At 38.9% G+C, this 26306-nt stretch overlaps 1 protein-coding gene across 1 annotated transcript; it reads right to left on the bottom strand.

The window, feature by feature from the left end:
* Nucleotides 1-852: 852 nt before the first annotated feature.
* pld2 (phospholipase D2) lies at nt 853-26087 on the bottom strand. Its single transcript, XM_084113343.1, has 25 exons — nt 25509-26087; nt 21059-21187; nt 18451-18578; nt 18236-18378; nt 18007-18100; nt 17852-17917; nt 16466-16524; nt 16215-16349; nt 14342-14452; nt 14097-14240; nt 13896-13979; nt 11453-11531; nt 11169-11279; nt 10835-11029; nt 10562-10718; nt 8612-8730; nt 8389-8502; nt 8171-8275; nt 6839-6927; nt 6622-6735; nt 6468-6517; nt 6090-6224; nt 5108-5261; nt 3093-3210; nt 853-2729 (listed from the first exon to the last, which is right to left on the bottom strand). The coding sequence occupies exons 2-25, from the start codon at nt 21162-21164 to the stop codon at nt 2505-2507; spliced, it is 2835 nt and encodes a 944-aa protein (XP_083969469.1). The 5' UTR covers nt 21165-21187; nt 25509-26087; the 3' UTR covers nt 853-2504.
* Nucleotides 26088-26306: the final 219 nt, after the last annotated feature.

Consider the following 26306-nt stretch of genomic DNA (forward strand, 5'->3'; position numbering starts at 1 on the left):
GTCTTGACAATGTTGGTAATTTCAGGCTTTATTACATTTGTGGGACTAACTGGTCCTCACAATGTAGGCAAAACTTCACACACTCTCTCTCTCTGTCTCTCTCTTTGCACATGTTTTGTCTTGGTAGTTTACATATTCAATTGATTTTAAAAACCATTCCAGTGCTAAAAGAGGGAGGCAAGATAATTTAATTCGGTATCGCGCACTGTTACCTGTGCGCACAGCTGCACACACAGAGAGAGAGGCGCATTTCATAACTGATTCCTCCACTTGGATGAACACACACACACACACAAATTATGTCAGTCAAAATACCCGTCTCAGCAAGTATTTTCGTAAACATGTCTTAAGTGAAAAAGTTGAGAAAGAAATCGGATGTGTATCATCATACTGGATCAGTGCGTGCATGGGGTCTTAAAGTGACAGTAACCTATAAATACCTGCTGTTGTCTGTCATGTTAATCAAACAACAAAACACAGCTTTAACAAAGATTTATCTATATTACATTTATACAGTGGACATAGTGTTATTTTACATTTAATTATTACATTTCTGTACCCGAAATGAATACTACAGTTAGTCCTTCATTTATTTGTGACTTTATGTTGTATTTATATATGCTTGTAATTGGTTTACTGTGTGTTCACTTGCCTTTAATAATGTTTTAACTTTATTAGTTAGGCTAGTAGTTTTTGCTGTGGTATCAGAGTACTTAAAGTAAGCTTAAAAAAAAAAAAAAAAAAAAAAATTGCTGATCCGAAAATTGATCCGATTCGTGACCTAAAAACTGTAATATGATCCAAACCGCGAGTTTTGTGATCTGGTGAACAACAAACAACACAAAGCATCTCTGAAGTGAATGGTATATTTATTCAGATGGAGAACAGATGAAGGAAAGATAATTGATTGCTCAATTGCTTACAGATAACTGATATTGCATTTATAGTCATTAATCCAAACATACATGTAGCCAAAAACACCATAAAACAGTTTTGAAAGTGAGTTTTGAAAATGACATGTGATCTAGGACCTTTATAAAAAGCATGCCGTTGTAAAGACTGCAAGTCTGTCCTTCACAGCCTCGTTTTCATCTGAAGAAAATTCAATTTGCTGTCTATCCTAGCTGTCTATAGTAGACGTCCAGAAGTTGTGAAAACACATAGTGTTAGCCAAGATTAATTTAAGTATTAGTCTGTGAGCTCAGTATGCTTTCTAAATAAAAGCAATTGTATATACAGTACATAAAAAGTATAAAAAATGTGCAAAAGCAGATACAACAGGTATAGAGTGATTTTTTTTTTTTTTTAAAAAGCATAATTGTCAGTTCATAAAGTTGACTGCTTGATGTGATTAGAATGTTACAGTATATTAATGATTGTGTCTTCAGTGGTCAAACCCTAAAACATTATCTTCCAGTGCAGGTAAAGTCACCTACAACATTCTACAGCATTACATGTGAGATTACTAATCATTTACAAAGTGGGGCATTGACAAAATTAGCTTTGCTTTTCTGGTCTCCAGTGTGCTCTCCACTTGTGTCGACACCCCCTTCAAAAAACTCAAAGTGGAACCTTCTGGGCCACTGACATAATTACATAACAATAATTTCTTCTGGTTGTCATGGAGATAGGGTGGGGGGTGGTTGGTGATAAATGTTGAGCTGAGAGACTCCCCCTGAATATCTCACCATGTATGATGCCCCACCTGATCCCTGCTCCGTAACACTCCCCCCTACCTGTTTCAAAAAACATTACATAATTTTCCCTTACCAAGTACGCCAGCACCCAGAGTTATCCCTGTTTTTACGGTTTGTCTATTTTTTCCTGATTCTTCTCGCTCTTCCTCTCTCTTTCTTTCGTTCTCTCTATCGCTCTCTCAGCAGCCAAGACCAAGTCAGCTCTTTATAACCGTCACCATAACAACCACAAATGTTCTGACAGATTTGCTGCCACTGCATTGAGAGGTGTAGTGCACGCAAGAAAGAAATAAAGAGAGAGGGAAAAGAAGGTAAAGCAATGCTATCCACCCACACACATTCACAACAATAAATGTACGTTCTGTTCCTCAGTCATCAAAAATACTCTCTCTCTCTCTTTTTCCTTGTTTTCTCTTCTTTCCTTGTTCCTCATTTTATCCTCGATAATATGCAGCACATCCTCTGCCATCTTAAATACTCAGATCATGACATCTGTGGCTGTAATGGGCATTTGGGGAGAAGATCGATGTCATTTCATTGTATCTTCATAAAATTAGCAACTGCACCGTGTGATTCTCCTAATAAAAACGCATTTATCTTCTTATATAAGATCAGCATGTGTTTCTACACTGTATTTGGGTTAGTGTACAGAGATAATCATACATTTACTACCATTACGTTAGTACAAACATAAATGGACAAAAAAGTGTGGCAGCAGCTTATAGCGTAGTTAGCCGATGTGTGATATTTTAAACTCTGTAATCCTGTTTCACTGGCACACTTCAAACTATTTGATGCTTTTCCCTGCTACGTCCACACATCCATAGGAACCATTCCTTCTTTGCTTTTAAATGATGGGAGCAAGTACTCCTCACAAAGGAAATGCAGCGGAAAATGGACCAGAATGCCCTGGATGGCCTGTAATTCTTCTCTGGCTTTCTCCGGGTCGGTAAGACTTAGATTCTCTGTGTTCCCGTGCCCCAGCAACTCACGCAAGTTACGGATGGAGTCCAGTGGAAGACATCGGAAGACCTGCACAGTGAAGAAAAGGTACTGCAGTACATTCACTGGCCAACTTTTATTTTAAGGTGAAAAGAATCCAGAAACCTAATTCATAACTAGAACATGCAACCATCGAGATCTCTGGGATTAGCATTGTGAGTGTAAATATGTGGGTAATGATAGCATAGAAGTACATGGGAGTGGTGCTATTGTCTGCAGGACTGCTGCACAACCTGCAAATTACAGTAATTGCAGGTTTTGTCATAGTTTAGACTTGCATTCAATGCATTTGTATCAGTTCAAACCCAGCACTGTGAATTTAAATGAAAACCTTTAGTTAAAGACATCAGATTCATAAATGGCGTTATTCAGAACACAAGGTCTGTCCCTCACCTTCTCATAGATGACGGCATTGGTTTGGGCGATTTTGTTCCAAACATTGTTGAAGAAATGATCGCTGATTGGATCATCAATGTCCAGAGTTGGGTCAGATTTTGCTCCGAGAAGTACACTGAGGAGAGGAGGTAAAGGGTGAATTTAGACAGTTGGTTTAGTTTAACAGTATTTAGAGCAGTCGTTCTCAACTTTTTTAGGCCCCCTTTGTCCAAGACAATATTCAAAGGCCCTTCTATGTGCAGTAAGCTGATAAGTACCTCTTGTACTTCAACTAAAAAATAAGATGCTAGTTTAATGCTGTACATCTTTATTCTCAGGGGTCGTTTACACCACCATTTTCAACTAAAAACGGAAAACCTTTGATGCATTTTGGCCATTCATTTACACAACAATGGCGTTTTTTCACAAAAACGCAAACTTTTGAAAACCTTTTGGTTTTAAAGTGCAACTTTTTAAAAACAATGCTATTATTGTCTCAAATGTGCTAAAACGGTGATGTCATGCGCATGCATATTACATGTTCAGTCTATAGGCGAATTGTTTTTTTTTATTTTACAAAGTGACATCGTCAACTATCGTCATCTGTGTGAACAGGGATCGTTTTGACAGCGTTGTCGTCTGCAAGCGAAACACTTTTCCGTTTTTAGTACATCGTTGTCATGTAAATGTAATGTATCATTATTGTTTTAATTATGTTTCACAAGGCAACACTTCAAAACGAACCATAGTATGTTGATAAATCACGTGAGAACTCCCCCCTCCCCCTTTCCAGAGTTCGCTTAAAATCTAAGTGTGATTGATGTGTATATATATGCTTACATGGACCAAACAAAAGTTTTAAAAAACCCTCCTCTGAATCAAATGCTCAAACTAGGACTAAAAATTGTGGTTGCACAATCTCAGTCTACATCTTATTTCAATTTTTAATCATATCATATCAAGAGGTATTTTCAGAGTATTTTACATCAAGTCAACATCAAAAAAGAAAATATCAACAAACTGATACAGTGCACCCTTGGGGTGTAGAAAGCCTGCGGAAAGTCTCATAAAGCAAATAGAAATGTGAACTGTGAAAACTATTATGTGATGAGATTAAAGTGGAATAATTCAATCAAATCATAGGACCCAGAGACGGACATTAACACAATCACTTGAGGTCACATCCCAAGGCTAGCAGTGAAAGGTGCTGCAGACACACACGTCATTAGAAGCATCTCACTGTTTCCCTTGGCAACCAAGAGATGTTCTGGTAGCTGGCAGTATGGAACGCAGCGTGCCAACACAAATTGCTCTGCTCACACACACACGCACACACCTCTCTCTTTCACTCACACACTCCTACACAGACAGGGGAGAAGTTGGACAAAATGGGAAGCCGAGGTGCTTCGCTGCACAAACAGAGATCTATCATAGCTACAGAACCATTCTCATATAAAAGAGATGGATTATGACTATGTTTAAGGTATTTCATGGAAAGAAATGCAAAAAGATACAAAAGTGATTAGCTATTGACTACTAATGATATATTCGTATCTCTGTTACTCATTTCCAATCAATTGTGCTTGACATTTCGTGACAAATTGCATAAATTAAATGCTTTAATTTGTCATTAAGGTCAGCTAGTCTTGCAGATATTTGTGCCTTACCTCATAAAGATTCACATCAGTAAATCATGGTTTGTGATTCGTCTTGAACGATTCATTATTTAGCTCATGAAACTCTGGAGGATACAGTTTTCTGAGCCTCCATGCAAAGCATATCCAAAGACATTTTCATTCACTATGGAAATTTTCATGACTTTTCCAAGCTGTGTTTAAAATTCCCTAAAATTTCAGGTTTGAATGTAAGTACAAGTCTGATGTAAGTTTCATATAGTATATGTGTTTGATTAACACTATTTGTTTTGGTTGGTGGTTGTGACTCTTTCTGACTTCTTCACAGAGAGCTAGTCAACTTTAAAAACATGTTCTGGTGCATCTCTGTCGCAGCTTTGGACACAAGTATACACACACCTGAAGCACTCCTTTCGTAAGGCGAGTGCTAGTGGTCCAGCCTGGTACTCCTCTCCGTTCATGACTGAGGGAACTCTTTCCTCATCCTCAATCAGCACTGCCAGCTCACTGTCACGACTGCCCAGCATGCTCCTGTCATTGATGTTGGCTGACCCTGATAACAACAGGAGAGGAAGGACATTTTGAAGAACTTTAGATTTCAACGTACAGGAGGATTTTGGAGCTTTTTCATGCAAATAGTAAGTATCATGGGTCAGCGATTCCCAAATCCCATCCCAAGGTGCAAATACCCCAGGGGTACTTTATATATTTTGCTTTGTTAAACCTATATAAAATAGAAATTATTTAAAGACGGTCATCAGATCGAAGTTGAGCTTTGATGATGATTAATTTTCACCATTATCCACCATGGGTCTGTGGGGGGTTTCAAAAGTTTAATGTTTTTGAAAGAAGACTCTTGTGTTCACCAAGGCAGCATTTATTCGATCAAAAATAAAGCAGTAATTTTGTGAAATATTATTATGATTTAACATGACTGTTGAATTTAATTTATTCCTGTGAAGGGAAATCTGAATTGTCAGCATTATAACTTTCTTCAGTGTCGCATGATCCTTCAGAAATCTTTCAAATATGCTGATTTGGTGCTCAAGAAACTTGTCTTATCATTATTATCTGGTTATCACCATCTAATTACAGTTTAAAACAGTGGTGCTGCTTAATATTTTTAACCGTGATATTTTTTTTCAAGATTCTTTGATGCCTAGATTTATTTGAAAAAAAATATATACTTTTGTAACAACACAAATGTCTTTACTGTCACTTTGTATCAATTTAATGTGTCCTTGTTAAATAAAAGTTTTAATTTCTTCAAAAATCTGTCTTACATCCATCTTTGAATGGTAACGTACATAAACAAGGTTTTGACATCCTGAGTCACAGACATAGTCTCTTGTGTCTTATTGTGTTAATCTGAATGTCTCACCTATGATGTAGCAACGGTCGTCAGCGATAAGGGCTTTGCTGTGGACATAGATGAGCTCTGTAACAGGGCATTGACCGAGCTGAGTGTGTGTGCGCAGACCACACAGAGAAATATACTGCGTCCATTCGTCCTGCACTGATGAGAAGATGAGACAGTCATTAAAACAATAAATGGTAAACCATTAGTGTGATTGGTTAATGGGTAGAATGTTATAACACATTGCTAAAAACAACAACATCGGATAAACTAAATAATTTAGTCACTGATAAACAGACAAATGTGAAAGTAACAGATGGCGAACAAGACAGTATCTAAAAATGTACTGTATCAGAGTGGCAGAATTACAGACAGCTAAATATGTTTCTGCCAGATACTTACTTTGTTCCTTTAATCTTGAAAGAATGGAGTGTTCTCCTCGATTAATCGTTCTACACACAGAAAAAGTTCTCTTAGTAAAACACGATCGCATATTTTGGGTGGTGAGAGTGTGTATTAATGTAGATGTTCAGCTGGAGTGTGTGTGTGTGTGTACCTGTAGGTGAAGTGAAGTATAGCCTGAATGGCGTTTCCTCCTCCCTGACTGATGTCACCCTCAAAGCCGGGCAGCAGGGGAATTACAACAAACACCCTGTACTTCTTCCCCTCACTAAAACAATTCAAACAAAGCTGACACTTCATGCTAATAAGAAACACAGCAGAATACATTTCATTTGACTGCAGCTTGTATTATTTTCACAGAGGTAACACACCTGTGAGCCCGTAGGATCCGTTTGACAATAGCATCTCCGATGGTGTTGTGTACATTTTTCTCATCCGAGCAGCTGATGAAGAACTGATTCTAAAAAAGAGGAGGGACAGAGAGGGGTTTGTTTCATTTGTCTCACTTGTTTGCTAAGCTCTGGGAATCTGGTACTGAAATAATGTGATTGTCTAAGAGCATCAAACGGACATGGTGGGCTGCAGCATGTGATCTTTGCAAAAGTTCTATGTCCAGTAAAGCTGCCTTACTAAATGTCCTACAGCCAACGACCAGCAGCCAACATTCTTACTGTAACATTCTCCCTGTAATGGCTTATTCACACCGCACCTACAGATGTCGACCAACAGCAACAGACATGATCATCAGTGCGTTACCCCTGTTGACCAGCGCTTGTTTCCGGTCATTGAAAGTCTGAGATGTCATACTGTAATCTGGCGATTGTTGGTAATGGTCTGTTGGTGCAGTGTGAATTAGCCTTAAGATCGCTATTGTCTTACAAATGTTTATTGAAACAAATGTTTATGAATATTTTATATAAATAAAAGATATTCCCAAAAAGACATGATTTTTTGAAGACTATTGTTAAATCATCAGTTACTCACCCTGATGTCGTTCCAAGCCTGTTTGGGTTTCTTTCTTCTGCAGAACAGTAAAGAAGATATTTTGAAGAATGTAGGTAACGAAACCGTTTTGGTGACCATTGACTTCCATTGTATGGACAACAAAACACTGAGACATTTCTCAAAATATCTTCTTTAGTGTTCCGCAGAAGAAAGAAAGACATGAAGGTGAGTAAATGATGACAGAATTTTCATTTCTGCGTGAACTATCCCTATACAAATCACCATAAATAAACTCTTAAACTTAGACTAATTAGATGTGTGTAGTACAGAATTATAAATTACTAAGCCTGACATTGTTTTCTTTAGAAAATAGATAATAATTGGAACATTCTTATAAAATACCTAAATAAAATGTTTATAAATTCATTAATAAATTCATAATTTTTTTTCTTAAGAATTGTAAAGTCCATCTTAAATAATTAATATTTATTATTATCCATAACATCCATTCTTCCTAGTTTAGCTGACTCGCATTAGGACCCTGTTTCTGAGCATGAGGCAAGTGCAGAGGGCTATTGTGTGTTGCCAGCTGAATGCAGTAGAATCACATGATCCTAGTGGGAGAGAACACTGTAAACAACTCCACAACACTGAGACTTTGTGTGTGAACAGAACACAGTGTCTGTTCAGCTGTGTGTGCGTGAAGTCTTATGAGTCAGAGGTAAATGCTTTTGGTAAGGTCATAGAATGAGTGTTACCTCTATATAAATGTAATGCTCGCTGTTCTCAATAACATGTACATAGGCATTGAGGATTGAATGTTCACATGTGCCAGTGGACCAGCGATCGACAGAACGAAGAACCTGGGAGAAAAATAAAGGGGAGTATGAAAGAGAAACAGACATAAATAAATGATGATGGCAAAAAACAAAACAAAATAAATGAAATGAGGAAAACTGCATGAACACACATGTACCTGTACAGAGGCTTTTGTGACACCAGGGATTGTGAATGGCAGCTTATTTGCTGTGTAGTGCGATTTCGGCAGTAGGTACGGGTAGAAGTCATCCTTGTACTTGTTCTTAAAGATCTTAAAAGACAAACAGAATATAAGAAGAAAAAAGCAATGATAGAAGTTTCCAGAGTGCATCAAAATTGATTCAAAAACAATCACTAAAATTAGTCATTTGATTTCTGACCTTAGTGAAGTTCCAGCGCTGGATGAAGTGTCGTGCAAGATCTCTGGCTGCTTTCCCATGATGCACCGCACCCAGGTCTCGCCAGGGGATGCGTGGCACCTGAGTTCTGTCAACATTGTCTGAGGGGGAAAAAGCAGAAGCTACTCTACTGGCTATACCCACATTCAATATTCCCTTATCTTTGTTCTTGCAAAGCATAAATATCAAATGGTAATTAAATGATAATCATAAGAAGAATTCTGTTCTTTAAAAAAAACAATTATTCATCAAAGAATCCTGAAAAAACTGTATCATGATTTCAACAAAAATATTAAGCAGCACAACAGTTTTCAACAGTGAAAACTTGAGCACCAAATCATTACATTTCGGTCTGACAGTTCTACCAGGTGCCTGAAAAGGACAATACATCTGCAACGTCTTTGCGGAGAGTGGAGAAATTGCGACGACATCAAACCCTACAGCATGACAGAAAGAGACTCGGGCTGTGTGATTTTAGTACATTTCTTTCCTTCACAGCGGTGCACTTTCGTTCTTCCCTAAAAGCAAATCAGCTAAATCGGCAATTGTCATAGAATGCAGTCTACTGTTGCTAAACTGCAGCATGTGCTCGATGATAAAGAGTTATTAAAACTGCATTAAGCCGCGAAATAGAAATTGTTCCCCAAGCGACTTTCTGTGTGTGCGCTAAGAGATGGAGTGTAAAACAGACAAGCTAAGTGAACTTTGAGTTTCGGGTTCGCACCTAAACGGATAAATACACACAGAAATATGTAAAAATGCCTGGCTTGGTGAGTATATGATTAAATGTTGGTTATGTCTTAAGTGAACAAACATTTTTTAGAAATTCGTCACATGTGAAACAGTATATTGGATCCGTGCATTAGGACTTAAAGTGACAGCAGCCTAATATTCCTGCTGCCGTCTGTGTCATTAAAGCAACACTAAGGAACTTTTCCTCTTCTGTCGTCCTACAGGTTGGAAGCGGAATTGTCCATTACCGCTGTCGTAAATAATTTCGCCGCCCGCAGCCTACCATCGCACGCACGCTCGCTGTTTATCCAGCACCGGCTTTGGAATGAACGATGTCCACTGACAAGGTAGAGTTGTTGCATGATTTCATGAAAGTATGATGTATTGCGACATCAGAAACGAAGGAAAACTAAATAATGACTATTGTAGCGCTTGACGTAAAGCAAGTCAAATTTGTAGTTTTCTTATGTCTCATTCGAACTACAGAAACAAGACCCGGTTTGGCAAACTTGCATGGTGTGGTTATAGCAGATATAGGGCTGCAAAGCGAATCCAGAAGTGCCTTTCACCCTGTTACGACTTGATGAAGCACTGATATGATTTTGGAAACATTATTTTAAGGTAAAAAATGTTCCTTAGTGTTGCTTTAATGTTAATCAGACAACCGCTCTTTAGTAGATTTAGTAGGATTAATCTCTATTTAATTTATACAGTGAAGACTATGCAGTTTGCATTTGCACTATGCATTTGATTACTTTCTGTTGATAAAGACTGTTCTGTTTTTTATTTTTATTTCACAGAAGTTTTTCCTAATCACCTCTAAGAGAGGAAATGGAATATGTTGCACATGTTATTTGCCAGTAAATAAAGAGTTGTCAATTCATGATATTTTCTCATCTCTTCATTTTTTTTATACTTAAATTGTTGTTAAGACTAGCTAAATAACCTCAGTGGGTCTATTTGAAGCCTTCTATTTATCATGTAGTATTATTTATTTCAGTGATCGGTATCGGTGATTGTATCGACCAATACTGTTTCCAGTGATCTGTAATTGGCCCCAAAAAACCTGATCGGAGCACCCTTAAGGTTTTGGTTAAAAAATTATGCTGTTTTTATAAAAAGATATGCAAGTGTTAGATGGGTTATTTAAAAATATATATATATTTAAGTAGTGATGTAAGTCTACATTGGACTGTGTACCTTGATAGGGCTGATCCAGCTGTGTCCAGTCTCTCTTGATAAAGTTGCTGTAATCTTTTCCCAGCCACAAGAGGGCATTACAGCTCAGATCGACTTCATCCTCACACTCTGACGCAGATGCTGTCAGAGGAACTGCAGAGCCATCCACAGTATCAGACTGAGTCAGGAAGAGGGAGAGGGAGAGGGAAGTTAAAAGACAGAAATTAAACAGGGAGAGATGAAGACCCAGGGATCATTTAAGGATTTCATCATATCTACTGGTCACAACTGTACCTCTGGGCCTGCCTCTGCATGATTGGCTGATTTTGGCGGTTCCAGATCACTCAGTCTATAATCGCTGTCATCCCACCTCCCAAACGCAAGATCCAACCCACCCACGAAGGCCACTGATTGGTCGATGGCTACCATTTTCTCATGATGGGCCCAGAGGAACACAACTGAGGAAACATGATCAGGGTGACGCATCACCTAAGGAAAAGGAAATACAGAATGAATCATCTATATAAAAAAAGAACACAATAAGACAGCTGTCATGATGTGAAAGAATGACAAAATTGGAAGGGAGAAGAGAACAGCAGTATGAGCAGATGTGTGTAGTAAATCAAACCTTAATATTGGGGTGCATGTTCATTAGTGTTCTCTTGCTGTAGCCGCTATTGATACCCAGAGCCAGTTCCACCTCCTTATACAACAACACACACACCTTCACTCCCTGTTCCTAAACACCACACACACACACACACACACGAGTAATGTTAAAGTTTATGGCAATCAACATATTTAAACACTTACACAGTTTAACAGATGGACTGCTTTTTAAGATATATAGGGGAGAGAACTTATGAAATGTATAAAGGAATAAATGTAATGTAAAAGATTTTTCCCCCATACTGCTTTGCGTTTGAGAATCTTGTCCAGGCGCCAGTATGTTCCTGTAGCTGGACGTTTGAGGAAAACCTCTGGACTGAGCCTGCAGAGAGAAAACTCAAATGTCTTCACAGCACTTTCAATCATGGCAACATACAACACAACATTCAACAATGACAACACAATATTGTACATCTGAATCTCAGATATTCCCAGCATCCGAAAATGCCTACTTCCCAAGTTAACTATGGTTAAAAAAAAAATTGGAGTTTGTAAAATGTGTTAATGTTTTTAAAAGAGGTCTCTTATGCTCACCAAGTCTGTATTAATTCGATCAAAAATACAGTTTTAAAAATATATATATATAATTTATTCTTGTGATGGTAAATCAGAATTTTCAGCATCATTACTCCAGTCTTCAGTGTCATGCTTCAGAAATCATTCTGATATGCTGATTTGTTGATCAAGAAACATTTCTTATTTTTATCTTTGTGCTGCTTTTTTGTGGAAACCCTGAAAAGGTTTTTTTTCAGGTTTCTTCGATGAATAGAAATTTAGAAAAAACAACATTTATTTTGAAACATTACTTTTGTAACATTATAAATGTACAATTTAATGTGTCCTTGCTAAATAAAAATATAAACTTACTGATCCCAAACCATTGAATGGAAGTTTTTAGCATATGAAAAGCAGTAAGTCACATGAGTAGTATGTCCATAGGTTAAAATACTTTTCAATGTTTCAAAGAACATGTTACTATCCCATGAGGCCACAGGAGAGGAATAATCCTCATATTCGTTAATGGCGGAGAACAGCGATGCAAGCAATGCCAACATGTTGGAAGCAGTATGTCTGGATTGTATATATACCACACACGGTCAAAAACTGGATGTTGTGGGGCTGTCTTGGCTGACACGCCTCTGCAGCATCGCGTGGCGGTCGGGGACAGTGCCTCTGGGATGGCAGACCGGGGTGGTGGTCCCTCTTTTTAAGAAGGGGGACCGGAGGGTGTGTTCCAACTACAGGGGGATCACACTTCTCAGCCTCCCTGGGAAAGTCTATGCCAGGGTACTGGAGAGGAGAATACGGCCGATAGTAGAACCTCGGATTCAGGAGGAACAGTGTGGTTTTCGTCCAGGCCGTGGAACACTGGACCAGCTCTATACCCTCTACAGGGTGCTGGAGGGTTCATGGGAGTTTGCCCAACCAGTCCACATGTGCTTTGTGGATTTGGAGAAGGCATTCGACTGTGTCCCTCGCGGCGGCCTGTGGAGGGTGCTCCGGGAGTATGGGGTCCGGGGCCCTTTGCTAAGGGCTGTCCGGTCCCTATACGACCGAAGCAGGAGCTTGGTTCGCATTGCCGGCAGTAAGTCAGACTTGTTCCCGGTGCGTGTTGGACTCCGGCAGGGCTGCCCTTTGTCGCCGGTTCTGTTCATAATTTTTATGGACAGAATTTCTAGGCGCAGCCAGGGGCCGGAGGGTGTCAGGTTTGGTGACAACACGATTTCGTCTCTGCTCTTTGCAGATGATGTTGTCGTGTTGGCCTCATCAAGCCAGGACCTTCAGCATGCACTGGGACGGTTTGCAGCCGAGTGTGAAGCGGCTGGGATGAGAATCAGCACCTCCAAATCCGAGGCCATGGTCCTCAGTCGGAAAAGGGTGGCTTGCCCACTTCAGGTTGGTGGAGAGTTCCTGCCTCAAGTGGAGGAGTTTAAGTATCTTGGGGTTTTGTTCACGAGTGAGGGAAGGATGGAACGGGAGATTGACAGACGGATCGGTGCAGCTTCTGCAGTAATGCGGTCGATGTACCGGCCTGTCGTGGTAAAGAAAGAGCTGAGCCGCAAGGCGAAGCTCTCGATTTACCAGTCAATCTACGTTCCTACTCTCACCTATGGTCATGAGCTGTGGGTCATGACCGAAAGGACAAGATCCCGGATACAGGCGGCCGAAATGAGCTTTCTCCGCAGGTTGGCTGGGCGATCCCTTAGAGATAGGGTGAGAAGCTCGGTCACTCGGGAGGAGCTCAGAGTAGAGCCGCTGCTCCTCCACATCGAGAGGGGTCAGCTGAGGTGGCTCGGACATCTGTTCCGGATGCCTCCTGGACGCCTTCCTGGGAAGGTGTTCCGGGCGCGTCCCACTGGGAGGAGACCCCGGGGAAGACCTAGGACACGCTGGAGAGACTATGTCTCCCGGCTGGCCTGGGAACACCTCGGTGTCCCCCCAGAAGAGCTGGAGGAAGTGTCTAGGGAGAGGGAAGTCTGGGGATCTCTGCTTAGACTGCTGCCCCCGCGACCAGGCCCCGGATAAGCGGAAGAAGATGGATGGATGGATGGATGGACGGTCAAAAAAATAGGCTCTTTTTCATCAAATGGAGTGCTGTACATACACTGACAGTATGTCATTTCAAATGGAGCAACTGACGCTTTCAGGCCATCTACTGTACATGTGTGTGTGGTAGCACACTTACCACCAATCAGTGATGAAGATCTCCTCCTTGGCCTGTTCCAGTGCATCAGCCAGGTCAGAGAAATAGCCATTCCCGTTAACATACCTGTCAATCAACCAGTAAGTAATTTACTCAATACCCACTTCATTATCTAACTAGTCAATCAATCAATGTTCTTTGAACAGAAGTACATCCAAGGACATATTATGTATATGCACACACCACTTTGTGAGGGTGTCCGGCCTGGGTGGGGCGAAGCCTTTGAAGCGATGGGTCTGGAGGAAATCACATCGCTCAGAGAGACACCGAATCTCATGACTCCACCACTGGGCCTGCCTGTAGCTACTGCACTTAATCACCAGCTTCCTACAAAACACACACACACCAGCTGTGGCTACACATGCCTCTGTAAAACTGTCCATATCAGTAGTGGGAAGACTTCCAGATATTGGTCTCCACTGTTTTACCTGCTGAAGTTCTCGATGCAGACGCCATACTTAGTATCAGTGTAAACACGTCCAACCAACACCTTCAGCTCAGGGTCATAAAGCAGTACAAACGACACATTGCCAGGATCTCTGCTCATACACAGCCAATATAGAAAACAACAACAACAAAAATCTATTACAAAAACATTTTGTCATTATTTAGAATGTAACATTAAATATTAATCCACATTAAATATGAGTATTGTAACAAACAATAACAAATGCTGAGTCTATTCAGAGCAGACTCCAGCAGCATTTTATACACAGAATAAAAAGTATAAATATATGATTTCAAAAACAACACAAAGAACAAAATAATTTTGTCAGGTTCGCATTGATTATACACTACCGTACAAAAGTCTGGAGCCAGTACGAAATTAAGACTCTTCAGCAAGGATGCATTAAAATGATCAAAAGTGATAGTAAAGATAATTATGTTACAAAAGATTTCTATTTCAAATAAATGCACTTCTTTTGACATTAATCATAAGACATGTTTCTTGAGGAGCAAATCAGCATATTAGAATGATTTCTTAAGGATCATGTGACACTTAAGACTGGAGTAATGATGCAGAAAATTCCACTTTACCATCACAGGAATAAATGCAAAAATATATTCAAATAAATTGTAATAATATTCAGCTTTTACTGTATTTCTGATCAAATAAATGGAGCCTTGGTAAGTATAAGAGACCTCTTTCAAAAACATTAAAAAGAATAGTAAACGATAGTAATTATGAGAGGTGGAGAAGGTGTAAAATAGTGGAAGAGAGTTTTATATATAGTTCTAATAATATATGCTGTGTATGTCAAACACATATAAACAACTGATGAGGAGGTCCACACCCAGATGAGGCAAGTCAGCCAAAGAGACAACACCTCTGATTGTCCTTTATGAAGATATGTAAACAAGCACGACATTGAATAGCCAATATATTTTATGATGGGCCAGTCAGAGTACCGGCAACATGGGAGACGTATGGGTACGCAAGAAAAAGTACCTGTACTGCATACCGACCCACTTCGAGCATTGCCCTCAGGGCTTTTTACTAGCACACAATAAAGGGCTGGGCAAAGTTTCACTTGTTTTCAAGGAAACCGTTCTATTTTCAAGAACTGTTTGTCATACAGGCATAATGCATGGTTACTGCAACTAACTAAACCAGACCCAAGCTACAAAAGTAGAAGGAAAACTATGAGTCATGTCATTTCCTCAAAATGTCTTTCCTGCATGTTTTAAAATGCTGTTAAAATACTGAGAGAGGCATTCAGTGCTGTGCAACCGAGTGGTTAAATGTGACACTCCTGACCTGTGCAAATGTATCTTAAATTCTATTAGAGATTTACACACTTGTGATAGTCCTTTAATGACCTAGTGTCTGTTCTGGTTAATGACACAACACCGATGACCTCTATAACGGATATAGTAAAGGGAAGGACCTGTTTGACAGGCTTCTAATCCAAGTACTAACTCCAGTATCATCTTAAACTACAGCTTTAAACTTTCTATAACCTTCTGTGATTTTGAAACAGGAAGTAAGCTGCAGGCTGAGAGGGATCAATATTTGTTTTGAGAGACAATCCTTTCCACCCTACATTGTATATAAGTCCATAGATGAAACATGCTGGATGTAGCGTCTCTCTGCTGGATGTGGTAATCATTGTTTTCTGAGGGTAAAATTAGAGGTTTGCCACATGACAATAAAGGGTTCTGGTAAATATGACTCATGCTAAAGGAGAATGAATAAAAATATTTATGTTGTAACATGAAACAAAATAAAATAGCATGAAGCAATGTAAGGTAACCGATATCAATTCACATGTGGGTTTATTTGTTTTGTAGTGAACTCACCTGGACATGTACAGGAGGAACGAATCCTTCACCACAAGCCAGCGACGGGACCAGCGGAAGCAGAACTGATGGTGTCCGATACAGTTGAGCCCCTGGATGCGGTGACCCCCGGACCGTTTCAGAATATAGCCTTCTCTGAGACAAACAAATAAACAAACAAAAACTAAAAAAAGAGTTGCAGAAATACATGTAAGCAACAATGGAATAGTACTAAAATCACAAAAGAAGAAACACACACAGTCTGTACTCACAGGCCTTTGGGTCCAAGGTCTCTGATGAAGGACAGCGGACTGATTGCCAGGAAGTCTAACTGAGAGCATGATATACAACACTCTTAAGTATGTATGTATGCAACCAAAATCCTCTGTAACTTTGTATTTGTGTGTGTGAGGGGATCAACTCAGATACACTAAGAATACAAAATTGTCTCCAGAATTTAGCTAAATCTGACAAAAAGTCTTTTTGGAGACATCCGGGACATCCTTAAAGGTCCCATGGCATGAAAATTTCACTTTATGAGGTTTTTAACATTAATATGAGTTCCCCTAGCCTGCCTATGGTCCCCCAGTGGCTAGACGTTGTGATAGGTGTAAACCAAGCCCTGGGTATCCTGCTCCGCCTTTGAGAAAATGAAAGCTCAGATGGGCGAATCTGGAATCTTCCCCTTATGTCATCATAAGGGGAAAGGTTACCTCCCCTTTCTCTGCTTTGCCCGCAAAGAGAATTTGGACCACCCATGAGAAAATGAGCGAGATATTGTTTTTTCCTCAAGAGACATCATGGCTTGCAAACGAGCAAAGCATGGCAGTTGCTCAGTGTTTGGATGTACAAATGAACACAAAACTATTTTTTTAGTTCCTTCATCCAAACCTCTGAAGAACCAGTGGGTTATGTGAATTTCTGATGTGTAATTGTTCAAGTTCAGACAGATAATCTTTCTCTCAAAATCGTTCAATACTGTTTATGCATCAGTAAATCAAGCCAGTGACTAAACGATCAACTTCACGTCGTTTCTCTTAGTAGGATGAAAATAATCTTACTTAAACTGTGATTAATATATATACAGAAAGCGATCAAAGAACAATCCCTTTCCAATCACCCAAGCTGTCAATCACACAGCGCGAGTTTATCTGGACACTTGCCAAAACTCGTTATGAAATCAATGACACTGTTACACTACACAACGAAGCTCTTACTGTATTTACATCATGTTTGCATTGGTGAAAGCATTAGTGAGAGTGCAGAAACTGCATTGCAATAATAAGATCTTCATTCATTCATCTGCATTATTTTTTTATTATTCAGTAGACCCAATGCTGAAGGACGAATAACTGTCAGTATGTAAAGTTAAAAATTATTCAAAAGGTATATGAATATCAGTTAAAAACATAGTTAAACCATATAACCATATATAAACCATTTATATGGTTTAACCATATATTAAACCATATAAACCATAAGGCTAACCCTAACCCTAACCAAACCACATACCAGTCAAATGATTTTTTTTATTTTTTTTTTACAATAATGTTTATTTCTTTTAAATTATGTGTATTTTAATTCTAAAAATGTAAAGTCTTTCTTTTAGGGGTAGGGCAATTATACGTATTTACAGTATGTGCATGTATGCTTCTCACCAGCCCATGAAAGTTCCTGTAGAAAGTGTTTTCTAGCAAGCTGTTTAAATATTCCTCCAGATATTTCTGGAAAACACAAATATAAACACCTTGTACAACACGTTAGGTGTGTAACTTTTGGAAAGAAGTGATGCTTTGCTTTAGTACATATGTACCAGTTTGCTAGACGTTCTCCTGATTCTATCGGTTCCGTGTAAAGTCGGCATGTCCTCTGTCAAACCTGCCAGCTGTTGTCTCTGAATGGCAAATCTAATTCAAATCACAAGCAAAATGAAAGGAAAACACAAGGTCAAAACTCCAGGCCAAACAAATGAAGCGTTGTGAATTTGCGTGTGTGTGTGTGTGTGTGTGTGTGTGTGTGTGTGTGTGTGTGTGTGCGCTCACCTCCCCAGAGGCAAGAACTGTAGCAACACTTTGTGTTTGTACAGGTCTCTGTGGAGCTCCTGGAAGTGCTTGTACTTTTTTTTCACCGTCCATGTGAACTCACCATGTGTCAGACGGACTGTGTACAAAGTGCACACATTTACCTACAAACAAGATATTTAGACTGTCAGGTATAATGCAGCAATACACTGTTAAGTAAAAACTCACAAACGTACCTTGGAGCGGGTAGTGTGTCGCTCCATGTTTTCCACTTTGCAGGTGATAGGTGTGCCATGAATGAGAGGAGGAATGGCTCCCTCCTTCAGGTCTGCTAGATGATGTACAACGAAAAAGTCACGCTCCTCTGATAGCGAGACACAAAAAGACAAGAATTAAGCCACTATTGCGAAAATGCTTTTTTCGTTTGCCTAACTTAATACCAAAAATACAAAACAATAAGTGAAAAGTTGAATTGAAAAATCATCATGAACTTCTGTTTTAATGAAAGCAGCACTCAAGATGCATGAACTCCACAAGTTTGTGTAAAACCCAGTGTTGTAGTCGAGACCAGCTGACTCGAGTTTGAGTTAAGGTCAAGACCTGAAGAGAGTCAAGACTGAGCCCACATGCTCCCAATTTCATAACAAGACCAAGGCCATAAAACATGCTCTCGGACTCAGATTTAAAGACCACATTTTCATGGTCTTGGCCTTGTCGTGGACTCTGGAGCATTTGAACCCGGTCTTGATTCAGACTCGAATGAGCTGGTCTAGACTACAACACCGGTATGATTTAAAATGATCCAAAGAGCATCTTGTGCTTCAATGAGAATATCTTACCATCAGTACAAAGAGTCACATGATCAATGTCACAGATTTCCTTATTTGATTAGTTTCCTTATTTTGATTACTTCTACTGTTGTGGCCTGTCCGGGTTCACCCCTCGCTCGGGACGCCAGGACATTACACAGATGCACATTTAAGTTTATGTCTTTTATTTTTACACGCACACACAACACATCCATGCACCTGCCCTACACTAGTGATACTGACATTCACACTCCATATTTGGTTCTGTTGTTTAAATTTGTGTTAGATACACAATAAACTTATGTTTTGCATCGTTTGTTTGTGGCATGGTCTCCTATCTATTGTTATGGCCCTGAGTCAGTCATAACAAAGTGGGGGCTCGTCCATTGGTTTTGCGCGTTTTGCTGCTAGTAATTTGATTTTGTTTAGTGCGCGTTGTGCTTTGATTTAGTAATTTGTTTAGGAGCGCTTGAGGGGCACATGAGAGCGAGTGTAGCTCCTAGCTTCTCTTTGAATGGTGGTTTTCTGTGCGTCTTGATTGGCGGTTGGGGGGAGATCCCGTGACGTCATTGTCCTTATATGGTTAGTTGTTGGAGCTCTTGGAGACATGCCTGAGTTTGATTAGTTTTGATTAGTTGTAATTTGTTTGCTGGCGTAGGCCTACTCGAGCGGGAGTGCTTGGGTGTGTGTTTTGGCAGTAGCTGCTTGTAGGCCTTGTAGGCGTAGCAGCGTTTCCCAATAGGGGGTTGGCTGCACTATTGTTTTAGTGTGGAGGTACGGCGGGTAGAGCTTCCCATTTTCCTTCTGCCTACATCGGCTCGGGAGCATTTCCGTGGTTTCAGGGGGGTTGCCAGCTTGCTGGTCGCCTTTACCGGGCCATCGGGTTGTAATTAGTAGAAATAGTGCAGAATCTGAAAAAACTATTTATTTTACACCATAATAATTATTTGTTTATTTTCAGGTTTGAATTAGATTTGAATCCCAGACTTTGGCCCCTCCGTTCCTCCTCGTTGTGTTTTGAAGAACAGCCCCTGTGACAGGCCTCAGTATCAACAATGTTATATCACCAGAGGTCAAAGATCAGGCAAGTCACTGAGTTTCAGTGTTGTGCTTAAGAACACAATCCTTCTAGAAGTATGTGAATGAGAGAAACAGCAACTGTGAAGCCAGTCACTCCTCTCTCTGCATTCTACATGTTTCAGAATTTTTTCACAAGGAAGTGTAAAACTTTCAATACCTGTTCTTACAGCATGACTGACATGTGGATGTGGCATAAATAATCTTTAGTCCTTAGAGACAAAACAGTGATTTAAAAGAAGTCTGTATGTTAACTGTGAGTTGTTAAGCAAATAACTAATAACTGTTTTTGTTCTGTAATAAAATAAACACTGAGAAAATGTCACAAGCATTATACCTGTCCCCTGAAATTCCTTAGTTGCAAAGGAACTGAGCACTGGAATTATTTGATCACATCTGAGACACTGTTTCAATCAAATTTTCTTACAGCTCACATTGTCATTGTCAGAGTCTTGATTGTCTATATAGAAAACCTTCTGTGCTCTTGGTACATGACACTGTAACAACACATATAAATGGTAAACTTATTTGTTCTTGTGACAAATATATATCTACATAAAAAAAACCTGTTGTGCTCTTTGTAACAATTTTAGCCAACACCAATAAACCAATAATTATTTCCATGTTGTTCCATTTAAAACTGATAAACGGTTAATGTTAAATGTCTAAACTATTAAAACAATAAAACTTAAAAACTCCAATAAGTTTTGAAATTGTCCATCAGGGTGTGGACAGACAGTAGAAAGGTATGCAAACAATTTACACGGTGATCATAGCTATGAGGCAAGCAATGAACAAGCTAAAAAGCCAATGAAAACTGTGTGCACAAGTGGTGCATATTCAAGCTCAAAGTAAAAACACATGAACTAAACGATCTTTTGGGTTTACTGGAGAGTTACAGGCAGGTTTCAAACTTTGTGATCTGTTAATAAACACTATTGTGTGTAATTTGTCTCACCACTATTGTTTTTGATAGATTTCAGCTGATCCTCAGTAAGGTCGCACAGCACGGTGTCCACACATTTTCGCCACCTTTGAGCTGCATTCGTCTCAGGACTAGCCATAAGGCTTCTGGACCACGACACACCTGTGCAAACACACCAACAAACGAACACCCACGCACACTTTTTTTTTTCAACATAGTTTTTCAAATTGCAAACATTAACATGACATAAAACTACAGAGCATGCGGAATTATTAGGCACACTGATTTTCCGATCATACTTTCTTTCAGGCACATTTTACCAATTCCAAACCACATTAATCTTAATAGCCACTATTAATTTTGTATTTAATAATAAGTGATGTATAGCTAATTGTTCATGAAGGCTGGAAATGAAAAGCGCCTTATATTCAGATTTACAGATAAAATAAGCCAAAAAAGAGATTTAAAAATGATGAAATGCCCATTAGAAGGATGCAATACTAATGCAATACTAGAAATTGCAGTTAAGGCAAGACTATTGCACAGTAAAATGCTCATTGGGTCAGCAGGGTCAGACAAAAAACAGGTGGAGAAAAAAACATGTTAACTGCAAAATAATTAAGAATTAAGGTGAAGAATTAAGTGTGAAACCATCAAGAACCCTTTAGTCTCCATTTTCCAGAACTGCAACCTACCTGGAGTCTCCAGAAGTACAAGGTGTCAGGATCTCAGAGACTTAGGTTAGGTAAAGAATCCTAAAAAAATGACCCCCACTTAATAAGAATCACAAGATGAAGTGTAATAAAATACATGAAGACTGTTTTTTTTAGGCTTTATAGACAGACAGATTGAGAGTGACTCTTGGAGGACCAGCACCACATCCTCTTCTACCACTATTTGAAGAATTCATCTTCCAGAATCTGGCAGTAAGTTTTGGAGTTCATTTTAGTCCATCTATACCCTGAAGTCCATTTTGCAGAGGTGGACTAAAAATAAACCTCCAAAACTTAGCATTCAAGAATTAAGACAGTTTAAGTAGAAAATTTCACATCTATGCTTAAAAAGTGATTAACAGGTAAGAAATGGATTATAACTATACCATAAATATAATTTAGTACCATAAAATCCCCCCAAAATACAAAATATTAAATAAAAAACAAATCGAACTAAAATATAGTACATTCATTTGATTTATTTTTGACTGCCACATGAGCAGCAGAGGGTTAAAAAGTGCTGCAGGGAGGAGAGAGATGGATAGAGATCTGGGCTTCTAACACAAAGTTCACGTTTAATAGCAGGATGTGGAGCTTCAGGAACTAAAGAATCATCTAACCATTCATATCATCTATATCAACACATTTTATCTTCTATATGCTTTTTGTTATATTACTTGAAACCAATATTTCCATAATCTTCTATGTAGCCTTTCTCCTGTGATGCATTATTCTCCTTTTATTATTTGGTTCTTTTATTTGCTGTTTTTATATATAAAAGCATGTTTCATATTTTGACAGTTTGTATGCAATTTAATTGTAAAGCAACTTAAGCTGCATAGCATAATATGTATGAAAAGATGTATGATTAAAACATCAATTATTGTTATCACTGTGCATCATGTATTTTATATTCACAGGCACAGGATTTGTCTGCGCAATGTTATTATCACATAATCTGTATTCATTTAGGAACAAGTAAAAATAACTAGGACAAAAAAAAGCTAAAGCCCTTGTGGCTGTTAGGAATAGGAATCAATCCAGATGGTCTTTGGGCTGAACTGCGTTGTATTTCTAAAGCAACTTTGCCACTAAACAAAAGAGCACAACATTCTAGCAATAAAAAAACTGCACTCCAGCTGTGGCACAGATGACTCACTAACCTATCATAAGATATCCATGACATTGTGGGGAACCTCGAGGAACAGGCTGTGAAATAGTGCTGTTGTAAGTAATTAACAAAGCAGAGTAAGATACCTTAGGTAATATGATATTAACCATGTCTCTGAGGTTCTGTTACGACACTGGATATTACTCTGACATTATCACTGACACAACTGACAAACATTTTGGTTTAAAATAAATTAATACTATTGCTTAAATTGATCAAAATTAAACTTTAAATTGTTGTAAAAGATTTAGATTTCTTTTAAACTTTCTAATTATCAAAGAATCCTGAAATCTCACTAATGTCACAGTTTCCACAAAAATATGAAGCAGCACAACTGTTTTCAACATTAATAGTAATAGGAAAAATGTTTCTTGTGCACTAAATCAGCATATTATAATGATTTCTGAAGAATCATGTGACGCTGAAGACTGGAGTAATGGCTGCTGAATGTATTTTCAGCTTTGCCATCACAGGAATAAATTACATTTTAAAATACATTAAAATAGTTTTTTTTTTTTTTTTTAATTGTAATAAAACTTATTTTTTGATCAAGTAAACTAAGCCATGGTGAGCATAAGATACTTCTTATTTCAAAAACAAATTTCCCTCCAAACTTTGAATGGTAGTGTGTTATAAATTCAAATATTTTAAGTCAAAAATGAAGAGAACAGTAGGCTATATACCAAGAAAATGTAATAGACCTTATTCACAGCAGCGCCATCTTTTAACAGGAATGAAAGCAAGGCTGTGAGGGATAGACATGCATCTATTCAGTGGGTTGTACTGTTATTTAATGTGTTTTTGGATTGTTCTGCTGTCAAAACGAAATTTCAGCAGACGAAAAAAACTCCAGACACCATGAGCTGTGGAAAATGTTGAGTGATTTAGGAGCTTGTACAGCTTTTTACAGCAGATGCCAATGAAAACACGGTAAGTATATCCCTCACACAGGCAGCCTCGCTTTCATACCCGTCATGGCGCTGCTCTGAATAAGGTCTATTAGAGGGTGTTGCACTGGCTGACTGGGCCCACTGTTGCCAGGCAACCAGGCTCCAGGCGAAACACTAGACACAGTGGGAGAGAGAGAAGCTAAAGTAAACTTGAGGAGCTGGAAGAAAGGGAGGGAGAAGCTAAAGTAAACTTGAGGAGCTGGATGAAAGGGAGGGAGATGTTAAACAAATCATAAACGTATAAAAAGATAGCAGATAAAACCGATCATAAAACCATGTATGAGTAAAATGATTTGACACTGTAGTTCACTCTCAAGATATACTGCATCTGTTTGCATTTGATTTCCAAATGTGCAACTATTTTGCCTAGATATGAAAACCACAGCTACAAATCCTGAACTGTGCCCATGACTCAAAACTATGTGATTTCCTGAAGAGCAATTTACCTGATAACAGCTCAAGCTGCTTACAACCACAATTAATTAACAGATACTTGGAATGGAAAAGGGTAGTTCACCAAAAAAATAAAATAATAATAATTCTGTCATTAATTACTCACACTCATGTTGTTCCAAACCCGTACTTTCGTTCGTCTTAAGAATACAAAGTAAGAGATTTTTAATGAAATCTGAGAGATTTATGTCCCTTGATTGACAGCAATGCTACTACCACTTTGATGCTACAAAAAGATCATAAAGGAGCGGTTTAGTCCAAAATTTCCGAAGAGACACGATCACTTTGATGAACAGATTAAATGTAGGCTTTTATTTATATATTAACATTCATCAACTCACACATGAATTATGGTGAATGGAAGCTCAAGCATGTTCACTGGAGTGCGAGAACCAATGATGTTCATTCTCGTGTTACGCAGCGCGTTTTGTTTGAGCTTCAGCAAGGTTTGGATTGGAATGACATGTGGGTGAGTAATTGACAGAATTTTCATTTTTGGGTGAACTAAACCTTTAAGTCTGTAAAATTGTGTATTATGAAAGGTAATGCATGCATCCAATACATAATTATAATGTAAATCAAAATCAATCTATCTAATATTCAAGTAGCCTACTTGAAATGATTTCCCCCCAGGACCTGACAGTAATTATGACTGATATCTAACTATTCTCGTATCTTCTTCTGTCCCATGAGCAGTGCACACACAACTATCCCAGACAATTTCCTCTTCAAAAATCTCTCTAAACCTGCTTCTTCCTGGCAACCCGGATAAGGCTGTCCAGTGTCCACTAATAATCCTTAAACGGCCAAGAAGAGGATGTGGGAATGGAGTGTAACCCGTGGCCGTGAACATCACGGGTTTACGGTGCAACAAATTCTGTCTAGATAGGCAGCTCACTAGTTTTTGGGACAGGTCCATTTTTATACATCAATGACCTTCTTCATTTTGTGACCATTAACATTCCTGTCTCGTGTTTTATGGGACACCCTTCACTCGCCAAATAAAACGAAACTCTAAAACCTTTATAAAATCGTATGAGATTTATAACAATAAAGGGTTTCACAGATTGTAAAGACAAGCGTAATAATTATATTTTACAATACACTGTTGAAAATATGTATGAAGCCACATTTTCCGATGCACGCTGATCGTATTTCCTCCTTCTAAACAAGAGTAATTATTAAATATTACTCACCCACAAGGAAACTGTCGCGATTAAGTGTTTGTTTTGCTCTTTGTAGTTTCGTATGTTGTTATTTCCAAGTTATACTCCAACTTCTGGATAACTTTTCTCCCATCACAACTCCCAAGGCGTAGTAGGTTTGCTGCTGTAACATTCAACGTAGACAAACTTGAGAGGCCGAATTTACCGTAAAGCCCCGAGAATGATCTCCAGAAGAATCCATAAGTACGTATGCTACCTTTTACATGGCCGTTCTGGCGCTTTAAAAATGTGGTCCGTTTAGAGAAACATTCCATAAATATATTGTCTCTATAAGTGCTGTCTGGATTATTAAAACAAATATTCCCCAAGTGTATTTGTCATTGGCGTAAACGTCCCACAACTACACCGTAATTTGCGTAGATGCGACGCGTGCTGCAGCACAGATACGCAGCGTCTTGTTACAGAATATCCTCAGAGGCGCTGATGGAGCATCTGCACTGGTGGAACAGTGGATTTATGAGTACTCTAACAACAACACACTGATAATATCTACATCAGAGGAGACACTCAGAAAGCTTGGACCACAGCAAATACACGACAGAAACCTCTGGGTATGGCAGGAAATTAACACCCTCAGTGCACTAGGCTAGCAACAGCACAGGAAATCGTCATTGTGGAATTAAAAATACCTTTAAACAGGCTCACCCTTTTCACATGAAACCATTTCACTGTGCACTGTAAAAAATCTTTTTCACTTTAACTTCAAAACTAAAATGTAACTGCTGCTGAAGTCAGAGTTTACAAATGTCCTTGCAATATATCCCCCCA

The sequence above is a fragment of the Abramis brama genome (assembly GCF_963993115.1).
Source record: "Abramis brama genome assembly, chromosome: 5".
In the NCBI taxonomy this organism is placed as follows: domain Eukaryota; kingdom Metazoa; phylum Chordata; class Actinopteri; order Cypriniformes; family Leuciscidae; genus Abramis; species Abramis brama.

What these genes read in the sequence shown, in the direction of transcription:
- pld2 (XM_084113343.1), bottom strand. Translation starts at nt 21,164, where the DNA reads ATGGCTAGTCCTGAGACGAATGCAGCTCAAAGGTGGCGAAAATGTGTG. An exon ending in AGCGCTGGAACTTCACTAAG is followed by an intron (nt 8,503 to 8,611) that starts GTCAGAAATCAA and finishes TTGTCTTTTAAG; the next exon opens with ATCTTTAAGAACAAGTACAA. An exon ending in TTACGAAAGGAGTGCTTCAG is followed by an intron (nt 3,211 to 5,107) that starts GTGTGTGTATAC and finishes TCCTCTCCTCAG; the next exon opens with TGTACTTCTCGGAGCAAAAT.